This window comes from Apus apus, chromosome 2, assembly GCF_020740795.1.
Source record: "Apus apus isolate bApuApu2 chromosome 2, bApuApu2.pri.cur, whole genome shotgun sequence".
NCBI lineage: Eukaryota > Metazoa > Chordata > Aves > Apodiformes > Apodidae > Apus > Apus apus.
The window spans coordinates 32,021,796-32,037,140 of record NC_067283.1 but is presented as its reverse complement, the minus strand read 5'-3'; the positions used below and the strand labels follow the sequence as shown (position 1 = coordinate 32,037,140).

Below are 15,345 nucleotides of genomic sequence, written 5' to 3'. Positions count from 1 at the left end.
TTTTCCTTTTTTATTCCTCCTCAAAAAATAACTTGGTACAGTAACAGGCTTGACAAAAAGCCAGCTAACTAAACAAGCAAAATTCCTGGGTAGAACAGGAATTTACACTGAATTATACACTACATAATTTTCAGGTACTTCAAATCCAAACTATTTTTTCAGTGTGTGAAAGGGGCTAAAAAGAAATTGTGAAAATACTCCACAATAGTTGCTAGCATCAATCTTTTGTGGTCCAAGGGGGAACATCAGCTAAGACAATAAATAAAGCTTCTTATGCTTTGGTTTGCCAAACAGGTTCTATAAGACATAATTTTTTTTCAAAGAAGGAATAAAACACGTTACATTAACATTCCTAATCTGTTATATCTGATCTCGAAGGGGAACTTATGGACTTGATATTCAAAGATATTCAGCTTGTTCACTCCTAACACAGTCTTCATCTGAACTGCAAGGGCCCAGCAATTTCACAGAATTGAACCCTGGACAACACTGTTGAAACTAAAGGCTTCCTTGTTTGTTTGTTTGTTTGTTTGTTGCTTTGTTTTTTTGGGTTTTTTTTGTGTGTGTGTTTTTTGTGTGTTTTTTGGTGTTTTTTTGTGGTTTTTTTGTTTTGTTTTGTTTTAATTATTAATTTTTTTTTTTCCTGGAAATTAATCTATTTCCTCTATTCTAATAGAATAATTCTTCTATTCTTTTCTAATTCTACTTCCTACTGGAAATTAAATCTTCCTTCTGAGAATGCCACTTCTTTGGTTTGCAAAATGATCTGTCACATTATCTTCTCTTTATTTGTGACTTAATGATTCTTTCCTTTTTAAGGCAAGAGGAATAAATTGGCTAAAGAAATATTAGTTTATTATTTTAAACATCATTATTAGAACCTATTAATGAACCAAGAATCCCTGTGTATGGTGCCATGTCTCTCTTCCATGCTTTAGGCTTACTGTGCAAGTTAGCAGCCAAAAAAGATAAAAGCATAAAGACTCAAGATGAACATTGGGAAACACTTCATGTTGTGCTTTCAACATAATAACAGCCTAGCCATTAACAGAAGCTGGAATATGTAGAGGGATTTTTAAAGGAAGATCCTGCTGTGCATGAGAAATTAACTATTTTAAATAGATACAAATTTTATTTTGATACAAATATATACAAAAAAGGTATGTAAAACTGTCTATATAGTACGTATTTAGCAAGCAGAGATGGACTTCCTGATGCTGAGGAAAAGTTAATTTGGATGCAATATGCAGACACACACACACACACTTAAAGGTATAGATGAAAAAATATTTACAGATGATAAATATTGCCATCAGAATGGTGGTATGGAAGGGAACTGTGTATCTGGGTTTTGTGTGGTACGTGTGCCTTGCAGAAGCTGTGAGGGTATCAGATTTGAAGATTACAGCAGAAGAATCCGTGTGGGTATTGAGGACTGGCTAGTTCACCAATGGACAATGGAAAGGAGCATAGGAACGTGACTGCATCTGACCAGGCTCAGAGATGCTCCATTTAGCTTTGCACTACAGACTTCCACTTGTTCTTGTCTGCCCCCAAATAAAAAAGCTGTCCTCATCAGCTGTTGGCAAATGAAGCCACTCTGATCCAGTGTCTGCAATTTTCAACAAAAGCAGAGCAAGGAAAATTTTCTCTGATAGCCCAATTTAGATATGAAGAGATGCACAAAAAGCTGAGAAAGATGAGAAGTATTTATCTTAGCTGCCTTTATGTATGTATTTATTTATTTATTTTTAGCACAGGGAGTCTGGGTGCAGCTGCAGGATGATTCAAGGACAAAAGCCATCTTCTGAAAAAAACAACAAAAGAAAAATACTTCTGAAGACAGGGCTAATCTAGAGAGCACCACATTTCAGTTGTAGAAGTCTCTGAAACTCTTGCTTTTTTCAAAGCAGAATAAAGCACAGGAGTGTCTAAAAGTTCTATGGAAAAACCCATCCATTGACATGTCCTCTGTCTCCTTCGCAGTTCAACCATGTATCTTATAGCCTTGATGATACTTTCAGAATGGATGTGTTGAGGCTATAGTCAAAGGCTAAAAAGTCAGAAGAGGGTTTGTGGGAAAGGCTGCTCCTGTGAGCAGTTTTGAGACCAGAGGAATCCCACTCAGGAACAGGTCCTGGGCTCTCCAGATTGCTGAGGCATAAAAAAGAGGCTTAGGATGAGGCTTAGGGCCCCAAAAGGGGGACTTGGCAAGCTGTAAAGCTGAAAGAAATACATCACATGCACTGATTCCAATAAGCATACGTGACGTAACTTGGCAATATTATGTTATTGTGGTTAATAATTTTGTTTTATCAACTTGCATACACATAATCTTTCTTAAACAGTAACTGTCCTTCATGAATCATGCAGTTCAAGGCCCAGAAAGTAATGAGAGGCCAAATTATGCTCTGGGCTGAGTAGATGATAGAATGGTTTGCTAACGGGAAGACACTCCTTTCTGCCACCCACCACACTTTACCCAGGGTCAGTACGATAATGTTGCGGTGTCTTTAGTGCTAATAAATCAGACTGACAGCCTATGCCTGGATAACATGAATTCTGCACAGACCGACCCAACTTGAGCCACTCCAAGACTCTCAAGCAGCCAGCAGCCTCCACATGGAAAGTACCTGTCCTCTTCACACAGCTTGAAACATTGGGGTTTCTGTAAAACTAGATTTTTTATTTAATTCATACAATATGATTAAACTGTTTTGTTTTAAACCCAGGGTACCAGGAATGTATTTCCAAGGTTCTTGTCTTTGGAAGGAGACCTGAAAGTAAAAGAAACCACCCTCTTCCCAGATTAATTCCTGACTAGTTAAAATCAATCTGTTTAACAAATTTTTAATTCTTAATTCTAGTAATTTCCTTTTGGTTGTCATCATGCATATTTAGGTCTTTGCTCAAACCTGCTGTTCCTAATGCCATCATCTCTGTATACTGCATGTTTTTGCACCTACCACAAAGGGAATAATGCAGGGAGGGAAACTCTGTAACTATGTGCACCTACATGACTGGCATCAAAAAAGTGGCTGAAACGAGGATCTCTTTCTTCCTCCAGCTTTAGAAGCTGTAACTTAGGTTTCCTTCCTCTTTGGAGACTGAGCAGCAAGTCTTTTTCTTGTCAATGCTATCTGCAACAAAATAGCAGTTGTGTTACACTAGAGCCTATTTAGGGCACTGTTGGGCCTTCACTAACAACTTTGTGGGTGTGAATGAAAATTGGATGAATATGATGCTACCAGTGTCAAAACCCCTCCCATTACCTGGACATTTTAAGGTAGTACATAGGCATGTTTTAATTGCTGGGTTTCAGGACATAGGAAGAAAGACAGACTTGATACTTACCAGCAAGCAACACAGCTTGGTGCTAGGATCATTGTCTATAGGACACATAAGGTTACTGTTAGCATTAACTTTAGCTTCAAGATTACTACCAAATGGCAAAATGAAGCCCTATGTCTGCAGCTCAAGTTGTATGCTTAAATTATATGTCTGAAATTCAGATTGAGGTTTATATTTACTCTGAGTTGATGACAACATTGATGTTCCCTCTAGAACGAGCTTTCAAGGAAAATGTGTATTTCTCAATTTATGGGACTGGCTGCAGGTGCTTGCTCTGTGTGTCAGTGAATGCTGATGAATCTCCTGCCTCTGTGAAAGGAAATGTCTCAGCCTCAGTCTCATCAGACCTACACTGGGATTATGTTCCCTCGTTTTGCAGTAACAAAGATGAACAGACTGTATGGGTGATATTTACTTTTTTTTCTTTCTGGTTTTGCTGTACAGCTTCTCCTAGGTTTTCCTACTATATTGTTAAGTCCTGGGCACTGAGTGTTGTGATGACTGGGCATCTGTCAGTTGTGAGTTGATTCTAGCTTGCTCTCTCCTCCTCAGGGCAAAAACTGAATAATTTTAGAAGCACGAACAGCTCGTTTTAGCTCTGATGCCTGCCAGGTGTCTTTGTGCCACAGCTGTCTCTTACTGAAGCCCCATGGTCTTGCAGCACAAATTTTGAATGTCCTTACACACAGCATGTCTGAAGTCCTTTTTTCATGAGAAATTTTGTCGCATTTTGCAAAGCAAATGCTGCTACTGATTCTGCTCAGGAACAGAACATGACCTTCTCAGTCCCATGATACATTTTCACCGGTACTCGCAGAGACCCAAGCCTGCAGTGAGACATGTAGATGAGGCATCTGTGGAGAGATTTACCCATTCCCAGAAAACCAGCTCTTCTGCCACCCAGCAGAGCAAGGCAGAAGAAAAGATATAATAACCACCTATCAACCTATAGGTTCTGTCTCTACAAGAAGTATAATCTTCTCCCCAGGTGCTAAAACCTGCTGGTGCATTTTCTTTTTGAGAATGGGTTGGGCAAGCTAAACCAGTTGCACCTCCAAACTGCTAACTGCTACAGTGTTCCTCCCACCTTCTCAAGGGTCATCCTGAACACGCATTCATCTCTTTGCCTACATCTGGTAAACATGCTGCTCTTCGTATTTTATTTCCCCTGAGACAGTATTATTCCATTTTAAAATTACTGTAATTGTATGCTTCCCTTTGCAGACATTTGTGAACCTTAATGAAAATGGTTTATATTTTTAAAAGGAAGTGAGTGTCTCTCCCTTAACTTACCTCGGAGATGTATCAAACATTAAAAATACAAAAAATCCATATGGATTACATATTGATTTTATTTTTTAGAGAGCAAGTACAATGATGTTGCATTAAAATAATGCTATGTCATAATTGTTACAGCTCTGATAGAAAAATAAACATCTCAATATACTACAGTGTCAACTCATTAATAAATATCAAAATAGAAGTTAGTAGTCAACTGAAACCGCTATAAAAGTATACTATTTTAAATAATAAAATATTCCGTATATTTCCAGACAAAAAAAATGTAGTGATTTAAGTGTCATTTAAATTGTAAAATGAACAGTAAGAAGTTATAAATTTATTTAAAACCTCTCCCCTTACTAACATTCTCTATGCATAAAATCTAGAGAAACATTTATTTCTATATATTTTTTTTTACAAAAGGTATTGTATGTTAAATAGAAAGTTAAAAACTGTAGTATTAATAGCTGTCATGCCATTGTTAAGACACTTTAAAGTAGATTTATTTTTTGAAGCAGTAGTAGGTAAAAGTGAAGAAGATGTTAGCACAGTGAATTCATCCAACACTAATGCCTTCCCAAAAGAATCCTCCATCTTTCAACATCTCCCTTCAAAATATAACTGAAACAGCCCAAACACAATCTGGGTATCAGGATGAATGTTAGCATTTGGCTAGAAGCCATTATTTTAACAAATGCCAGACATTTAATCTTTTCAATAAGTAGGTACCTTTTTATTTTTTAAGAGTGTGTGCAGAAAAGGAAACAGAGAACATGCAACCCACAGTAGCATTTCTAAAGCTTAAGAATGTATGAACTTAATGTTTGGTTTCGTTTGGTTTTTGTTTGTTTGTTTGTTAAATTTTTTTTTTTATTTTCTTTTTCGGTTCTGTTTCTGGTTGTTTTTTTTTTGTTCCACCAGAAAACCCAACCATTCTGACCTGGCTTGCACTCAGTGAAACCCTACTGAGAAATGCATTCGTACCTGCTAATTTTAACTTGTTTTTCCCCTCTCCATGAATTTCAAGTCTCTGTAAGATCCATAAGATGTCTGTGCATCAGAGCAGTGTCAAAATCATCAGTAAAAAGTAGTGTTCTTCTTAACTACTGCTCCATTTCTGTTTAGCAAACAGATCTCCCCCTTCTCTTGCCAAAGCTGGCTGGTGGAGATCCTGGGGGGTGGTTGGAAGTCAATGGGCAGAGGCCTAAAGACTTCCCAGAGGCTTTAGTGGAGATCTGCAGCATCCACATTTACAGTATGTACTGACAGGAACTCCCTAGATCTGTTCTGTGCAAGCATTTTTTGATCAGTAAAGATGTGAGAAGCCTGCAATACTAAGGACAGAATGTGGCCAAGTGCCTAGGACAGAAAGAGTACCACCTCTGCCAAGCCAATCTCCTCTGAAGAGACTTCCTGCCCTAACAAATAGAGAAGCATGATCTCAGATCCCCACCTCCGTAGGGATGCCATAGGTTCATTCCCATTTCTGGGAATTGTAGGACACATTGCATCTGCTGAGGTTGCCATCCCTCTACGAGTCCCTGCACAGGCAGCAGTACCCTGCATCTCTCTGCCTTGGACATTCCCAGGGCCTTATGGCTACTTCAGGACTAAGGGTTGCTTGAAGCTGCTTCACTCCCACTGTTGGCAACACACATACTTTTAGGTATGCACAATAAACAGGAAATAAATATTATGTATGATCAGTCTGGGAAAATAAATTTTTTCCACTGCAGTCTGAAGAATACTTTACATAGCAGGTTTTCATGACACCATAGAAAGGAAAAAATAAATCCAGTTGAAAATAATGGATAAAATGTAAACTATGCCTATACAAAAGTCCTTCCTTTTTAAGGTTCACTTTCAACATTCCCTGTGAACGTAAGGGAATTTCAGCTGGGCACAATGAAAATTCCTTGCATACCATGTGCACGTTTTCTGGATGAAGCAGCTATTTTCCCACACACTTCTGTGGCAATGTTACTAATGTACTCATGATGCTTGGAAAGAATACACTCATAGTATTGCTTCATTTTACAGTTAAAAAAAAATAATAATCTGGAGGAAAATGCATGCTATTTAATTGTGCAAACATGTCATTTCTGAAATGTTAGACAAACAACCAGTTAGAGATAAAAAAGTGGGATTAGAATTTGAAAATCATACGTATGGATTTTAACATTAACAAATCTGCTGTGAAAAGTCATGTACATGCTCTGTTTGTGGGAGCAAATCTAAAAAGAACTCCTAAAACCAGTGATGAGATGCAACAGTATCTGCCAGTATATTTTTGGGCATAGGGATGTGATCAAATTATTTGACTTTTTTTTTCACTTTTAAAGAAGCCCAGTAGAAGATGTATTATTTAAGAAGTTTGGAACATTCTATTCTGAGGCTAGATATTTTTTCCCCTAATTTTACAAGCGTCTTTGACGCACAATACATTGGAAACTAATATGAACTAATTTGTCTTTAATATCTCCCACACTAAGCACTATAGGAAGCAGAGTCCTTCTGCAATTGCTGGGGAAATTCCTTGTGAATTACAGTCTGCTTTTTCATTTAAGGTCATGTGCTGAGGGAACACAGCTCCCTAAATAGTGAGGCTTTTGTTAGGCTATTCATCTCCTGCAGCAGCTCTTCTGAAAAACATGGTCAAAGGCAGAGGGAAACAAGTACCAAGCAAAGCCAGAGTTTCTCATGGATAGATTCCATCCCTAGAAACAAAGCCTCCTCCCAAGGATGCCGCTCTGTATGAGCTCCCCATGGGCCTTCTAAAAGCCTTGACCTGTCACATTAGCAGCAGCTCATTCTTTTTCACTAGCCTCCTCCACAATACAGCACAACCATGAGGGAGATGCAAAGAAGCTTGCTTTTTTTTTTTTTTTTTTTTTTTTTCCTCATTAAAACACTACCCTTTAGCTTTTTTTAACCTTAGGACAGCAAGCAGCTTACAGTGCAATTTGTCCTGTGAGCCTGTGCTATTTGACCAGAACATATTAAAGTTTAGGCAGGTATCTGATAGGGAAATACTGGCCGTGGCCCTTCACAGGCAGCACTGCAATGCTGACTAAGTGCTACAGAAGAAAAGTAGAAGCAGTGTGATGTGTCTGGAAGATGGGTGTTGTAGCTCAAATCCTTCTCCCACAAAGAACCCAGCTCCATTGTCCTCTAACCACATAATTTAGCTCTGTCTAACACTGAAAAGTGATTTCTAAAGAAAGAACATTAGCTATCACTTCAGAAAATGCTTTACTGCTTTCAGTGCCATTAGAGAAAATAACTCTGAGGAATCTTTTTTTGCTAAAAAACCCTTAAAAAATCACACTGTTTAAAGAAGATAACAACATCTTTTTTTATACACTCAGATATTCTCTGCTGAGCATTTCAATTTGTTTTCTCTGTTAAGTGAAACAGATATTGTTTCCTACTCACTTAAAAATACCAGCTAAACTTTTATCAAGCTTTTATCTTAATCCCACTGAAACCAATGGTTTCCAATCTGTTAATTTACACAGGAGGAAAATAGTTCTACATGTTTTAAAAGAAAATGAAAGTTTAAGGTATACTTGATAGATTACAGAATTAATCTATAAGATACTGCAGTGGAGCTATCAGTAAAAACAGGGTCAGTGTGACGAAACCTCCTTTTCTCTAAATGAGACATTTTTTACCTGTATGGTAGAAAGGTCAAGGACTACTTTGAAAATTGCTATAGAAGTATTTGACGATCCAGTATACATTGCGTTTTGTTTGTTTGTTTGTTTGTTTTACCAAACCTTAGCATCTAAAGCCTTCATTACCATTTAATAAAAACCCCACTGTCTCTGTATTCTTTTTCTTGACCCCTCATTTGATCAACCATGCAATAAATCAATTGGGTGAGCTGAACACTTACAGTCATTTGTTCTGCATCTTGCCTTCCTTTCACATGTATACTCCTCAGATTTCAGTGGGAATTTGCAGAAGAAATACAAATATATACTTACTTCTAAAACTGCAAATAAAGAGCTCCTGCTTTGTTTCTGAAACTCTTATTTATGACCAGTACAGACTAATATTTAGTTATCAGTAACTAATGTTGCTAAAATGATACACTACTGAGGTGATTATTTTAATGAGCAAGACTCTAGTGCACTACATGTTGATCAGATTTTTGTAGGGTTTTGGCAGGACAAAGTTAGTAAATCAAGCTGTTGGCTGACTTTTCCAACTAGCATACAAGAGTAACATCTTCTGCCACTATAGAAGGGCTCAAGGGTAACAGAATGCTTCTGCTTTACCTTGTAGCTCAAATTCTGCTCTCAGATAATCTCATATTGGTCCCACTGTATTTAGAAGAGTTTTGCTCATTTCTGAAGGCAGAATTTGATTCCACATTTATGAAGTCAATGATTATGTTCCCTTGAGAACAAGACTACTGTTGTCCTCACCTTCTCCCAAATTGCAGGTTCTTTTCCACACCACACTGGGCATATTTTTCAATGCAGTCACAAATTTTGAAGTGGTTATGTAAGGATTTGCGAAATCTAAGCCTGTCAACTAATTTACATAAGAAAAAAGAGCATGTGCATATTCAGACATATCTGACATTATACAAAAAGAACAAAGCCCTTATTTGGCAAAACTCTAACAAGTAGCTATTAAACCAAACACAGCTCTGCTGTAATTTATCTGCTTGAAATGGAGTTAATGCTGCTGACTCCAAAGTTGGAGTCAGCTGGCAGAGATCATCATGTCGACTATGCTGCTGGACAGAGGAACTCTCTTGCTTTCTGTAACCACTCAGTTTCCAAATACCTTGAAATTAATATATAAATTTTTATGTTGAAACAAGTAAAAAAGCTAATCATTACTCTTTACCAGATATAAATTATCTTCAAGTGACGTAACAACATATAAAAACTATACATATATAATTTATCTCTGTGTGTGTGTGCATGCATGTACGTGCATGCACACACAGCTATACATCCACATCATCAATTAAGGACTCATTTAATCCAGTAACTTTTATTAAGTAACGAGAAGCTAAGAGGCTAAAGCAGAAATATCAGTGAAATTTAGTCAACTGAGAGAACTATAAAAGTACCATTTACTCTATTTAAGAGCATTTGAATAGTTTTATCTCTTGCTATAATATACAGCAATGTTAATATTTCAGTCACAGCTTTTGTCCATTCTCACAGAGCACATCAGTACTAGCTACAGGTAGAGTGAGATCAGTGCTTTGTCAGACCGGTTCATATCTACATTCTAGGCAATGACTAAATAAATTAGAATATGCTAAAGTGCTACATCAACACTAATGTTCCTGAACAGTAGTAACGCACATTTCTCTTTCAAAAAAAACCCAATAAAATACAGCAGCTATAATTTCAAACATAGTCACATCATGTGAAAATGCTTAGATGTGAATTTGTTACAGTATTGGACAAAATGCATGACACAAACCCATATGACAACAGTCATAACCTTTTAAAAGTCAAGCATGATGGAAATAGACATTTGTAGAAAACCCACTGTCTTCAGAATTCACACTTGAAAGTTTCGTTTAATCGTAACTTGCTGATGTCGATATCTATTTCCTCTGGTTTGTCACGTCTGTATGTTACTGTTCTTGTACAAACAGTAGGCAAAAACATCTTATCCTTGAAGGAGAAGATACAATTTTTATCAATAAATAAATAAATAAAACTTCTATGTGCAAGAAAAAGATTACTGAATATGATGGCTCTGAAATGAATTACCTTCTTTGTTGCAGATACTCTGTAATCAGCTGAAGATTTAATTTTATTGCTACTCCCCTGCAGAATTATCTGCCTGATGATAAGGACAACAAGCAACCCGATCAGAAAGGTAACTATAAAGATTATGGAAAATACTCTAAAGTAGCTTCGTCCAGAGAAACATTCTGTAATGAAAGGAAAACACAAGTGTAAAGTCTAACATATGGAATAGGCACATCCCCCAAACTGTCATACTTACCAGTGCATAGTAACATTGTGTAAATGTAACATGAGCCTGATAAAAGCTAAGGGAAAATTACTTCAGGGAAGTTAAGGGGAAAAGTTGCCATATGCAAGCTTCTGAGGTGGGGCATATGAAGAAAGGCAATTCTGATAAAGATCCACTGTAAAAAAATGGTGAAACTATTACTCCTTTAATCTACAGCTTCACTGTGTTGGCCACTGTAAATTCTCTGAAAGGTGTGAGTTTACAGCTGAAATACACTGGATGAATTGTTAGAAATGTATGTGACAAGATTACAGTGCATATCACTGGCAAAATATGAAAGAAACTGTAGCTTCTTGAATTTTTGTCCAGTGCTCTCCTCACTTGTAAACCTCTCTCACACAGCAAGCTTTCCTTTAAGTAATAATAAAGTTATGAGAAAAGTATTTGCAGATAGTTTTCTCAGTTATGAAGAACTACAAGATAAGAAGATGTAAAAAAAATTTGAAGTGATAAAAGATAACCATTTACTTGTATTTTTTGTTGCAGGGTAGATGGATAAAGCTTTACAAGATTTTTATCTAAAAACACTTTATTCTTCCACAGCTCTCATAACTGTGCAGTGAGTTTTTAATACTTGAAAGGAATATTTAAACATCACTGAACCTAAGGTAAGCATTCTACTTCATTCTTCCTCATTTCTGGTAATGTCAAATAATGTAAGCATATCCAAAGTAATAAAACATACAGATGCCATAACAGATTTTTATAAATATTTCTTTAAGCATTGCTCAGGCACAATTCATTATTATTAGATGTGAGTTCTCAAAGACTAGGGATGTGATTTAGCAATGCTTGACAATCACATTTCCTGTTATTATTTATCTTTTACTCGCCCTGAAGCTAAGAGTGAATTTTCTCTTTTTCTTGCTTTCTTTCTTTGTTATTGTAATAATTTGACATACTTTTGAAAGACATTTTAAAGGTGGTGACTTCAATTATTAGTCCCAACAGACTTTCATTTCCTATTAAAATTACCTAGAAAATAACACATACCTGAAGTTTGGTCAACATAATGCAGCACATAAGTGCATGAGGTTGTGCACTGGTCAAGTTTAGCTTGAGATGCATTGTTAGAATGACGGCACTCAACACAATTCCTGTAAAATAAACATGTAGTTAAAAACCTACATCTTTCTCTGCTGTCCCCTTAAAGAGAACGTATCAACAGGCTGACATTTTGCTTGCACATAATGCTTTCCTGTCGTTAGTAAATACATTACAACATTTTTATTTATTCATTTTTTCTGAAATGGGATACTTCTCTCAGCATTTTATCCCTATGATGCTTCTCTGAACCAACTAGTCAGAAGTTGTAAAGTAAATCATGTCTTTGGCTCTGAGCCACTTTCATCTGGCTCCTGCTCTGCATTTTGTGATGCGCTTTTCAGGAGGGTACCTAAGGGCCCAGCACCCTTCCTTCAGCTATCAGCCTCCAGTTCAGTCCTAGTCTTTTCTTGTCTATCAATCTCATTGGGATGCACACTGGAACTGAAGGCAAGAGACAGGTGTAGGAAACATAGTTTTGGAAATAGTTTTTGGATGATATGTTAAAACAAAGCCATGTAAGTTCCCACTGCTGGGCAGTTCAGAGGGTCAGCAACACAGAGGGACGCAGCACTTTCAGTCTTGCCATCTGCACTTTTCAGCTTTGCAGAAGATGGACATCACAAGGGATCCTGAAAAAGCCCTGACTGAATTTTTAAAAAAACAATGTCATTGTCTGAATTTATTAAAGACACACATCTCACAGCGACTTTGAACAAGTGTTAGCCAGCAAGACTAACTGCTTTTTATCTAGTGAAGTCTTAGCAGTCACTTTTTCAAACATGGCCCAGGTTGTCTCCAGTATATTCACCAGAGGAGCTATAATTCAAATGAATATGAATAAACAACGATTCTGTTTTGATGACAATTCCCTTTCTGACTAAAGGCTGATCTTTCACCTTCTTGGCCACAGTGGGATGCGCTGATGGGAGAGTGTAGAAAAGTCATGCCCAAAGACAGGGCTTCATTGACTCTTTAAGCCAGCACCATTTAGTGTGCCACTGGCAGCTCTGACTAGCTTCTCTCTTACTCTTGCTGCTGATTTTGACCTTTGCACTGTCCCTTCCTTTACATGGGTAAGTCAAAATGACATGCAGAGCAAAGACTAAAGTGGTTTAAAACTTAGTAATGGAGAATGGGGCTCCCTGGGTGAGACCAGCTCTGCTGACATATGGCAGCGATAATGTGCAGGTACTGCTCTTGTTTCCACACCTCCTCCTTTCAGCTGAGAAGCACAAACAGTGTGCAAAAACAAATGTGGAGAATATTATTTAACTTAGTGGCACTCAAGAGTAGGATCTGTTGACCATTTTTAAAACTCCAAATTTATGGGCTTGATTTCCTACCCAGAAGATTTATCTTGAAGAACCATCCTTTAATATATGAAAAAATGTATGTTTTTAGGACACACCTCCTTTCACTTCAGAAAGCTGACATTTGAACACAAAGCAATGAATAAATATACAGACATGCAATTCTTTTAACTGCCAGTGTGAACCCTTCAGATACATAGATGAAAGTATCAAGTATTAATTGTTTCAGTTTCCTACAGTCTGAATATCTAGAGAAACAGAGCAAGACATCCAGCCAAGCAGAAGTATTTCTCCTTGTTTCAACACTAGAGAGTTAAAAAGTCAAGTCTAGCACAAGAAACATACCAGTTTTCTTCACAGGCTTTGTTACAAGTAGGGCAATATTCACATAAACGGCCAAAGCTTCTTGGATCTGTGCACTCACACTTCCCACATACACATTTTCCTCTTCCACTGCAAATCTGGCCCTTTGAATTCAGGCAGTGCTTTCCTGATTGTGACGAGCACTGGCAACGGTCACCTTCCCAGCCAGCAAAGCATTTGCATTTACCAGCTTCACATTCACCATTACCTACAACATCAGACAGCCTTGAGACACAATCTTTTATGAAAACATACAAAGGCAATTTTTACATGCATACGTTTGTATTGCTGGTGCTTTACCTTAAATACAGCTAATTTAGACCTTGGCTTGCTAAATATTTTTTCAGTTAACAATTTGGGCTGAAATTACATGATAAGTATTTATGGCTGCTGCTTGAGAAAAAGTTTCTACATGATGTCATTCTAAAACCTTCTACTAGAACTTCTCCCCATTGCCTTGTAACAAAGCAGTGGGGATTAAAAATTAAAAAACTATCAGGAAAACAGTCTTCAGGCAAACTAAACAAACTTCTCTTTAGCAAGAAAGCGTTCAATTCAAATAAACAGCAAGATTCACTGGAGGAAGTTCATGTGCACATGCTAGGTTTTTTCTTTTCAGAAGCACACATGACAGCACTGCTTTTCTGCCTTCCTACAGGATAAATGGCTGAGCTGGGCAGGTGACTGTGCTGTGCTTATGGACTGTAGGTTTGTATGACTGCTTCATACGAATTTAAAATGCACAGCCTCAAGGATTCAAAAGCTATGAAGTACCTCCGGTGGCTCCTAAAATTTTCCAGGCAAAGCAGTGGGAGACTTAGGGCAAAATCCATATGTTTTCGTGTTGCAGCAGACTTAGGCAGGTGTACGAATGACATGCTGATAGTGTTTACCCACATTTTTACAGCATGTGAGAGTACCTTTAGGAAATATAGAAATTGAAAGCACATACAGTATGGTTAGAAAATCTCATAAGGACTCTTCAACTATGCCTTGGCAGTACCTAAGTTTCACACAGACTGTGATGGCCCTTTTTGTCCTCCACAGATCCCTAGAGCAGCTGCCAGGAGACAGTCCCATCCAATAGATGGGATCCCCTACATGTGAGTGAGGCCAAAGTATATGCTGCCTCTCTTTTTTTGCCTGGGCTGGGCAAAAAGGAGTGGGAAAGGAGATCATAGAACATCTCAGAGCCAGGCTCTGCACTGAAAAATATCCCATGAAAAGGCACACTGCTCAGCCATGGCCCTGGGCAGCAGGTTCCTCCTGCAGTACTATAGTACTCCATCATGTGTGACAATCTCCAAGGCCTCTTAGACAAAGATCTCCCTGTATCCTCTGCTGGCCAGGGCACCACATCTCAGGCTTTAGAAGCTTACAAATCTGAAAGATCTGCTTATGGTTAAGCAATAGTAAATTTGCAAAGTGTGTTGGGAAGAAGAGTGAGAAGATGAACTGTAATTTGTTGTGTTGTAATGAAGTATTTAAAGAATTAGGTAATATTATTTCTCTTTTTTTTTTATGTAAACTTCACAAGTCACCAGCAGAGCTAAACCAAAATAACTTTACTGAAGTCCACAGTATTACTTTCAAATGATCCCACTGCATTTGAAAAAAATATTCACTTACTGGTCAGTATACTGTGAAATGAAAGGATGCAGGACAGCAGTATTAATTTAGATAATTAATGACTTCTAAGTGGGAAAAAATATTCTGGTAGAGATACAGAAATGATATTCTTTCTATTTCATTTCTCTGTAATAACTTTAAAAGGTACATGTTTTGTAGTTGGTCCTTATGTATTTTCCATTTGCATGCTTTAAAAAACACAAATTCAGCCACAAAAAGAACAAGGATTTCTAACAAATCTCCTTGTTTATGTTTCAATTCCACTGTTCTTTCCGGAGAAGGTGTTCTGAACAATGTCAGCATAAGTTCATGAGTATTTGAAATAAAGTGTCACTGTATCTCTGAC

General features: G+C 37.4%; 1 protein-coding gene across 2 annotated transcripts in view; it reads right to left on the bottom strand.

Moving 5' to 3' along the window:
- Positions 1–4,685: 4,685 nt before the first annotated feature.
- The window catches only part of ITGB8 (integrin subunit beta 8), a 48,265-nt gene continuing 37,605 nt past the window's right edge, over positions 4,686–15,345 (bottom strand). For both annotated transcript variants that reach the window (XM_051609873.1, XM_051609874.1), the window contains 4 exons: positions 13,353–13,578; positions 11,644–11,747; positions 10,383–10,546; positions 4,686–10,283 (listed from right to left, as the gene is read on the bottom strand). In XM_051609873.1, coding sequence (XP_051465833.1) covers positions 10,161–10,283; positions 10,383–10,546; positions 11,644–11,747; positions 13,353–13,578 — 617 coding nt within the window. In that variant the 3' untranslated portion in view covers positions 4,686–10,160. The remainder of the gene's footprint in view (positions 10,284–10,382; positions 10,547–11,643; positions 11,748–13,352; positions 13,579–15,345) is intronic.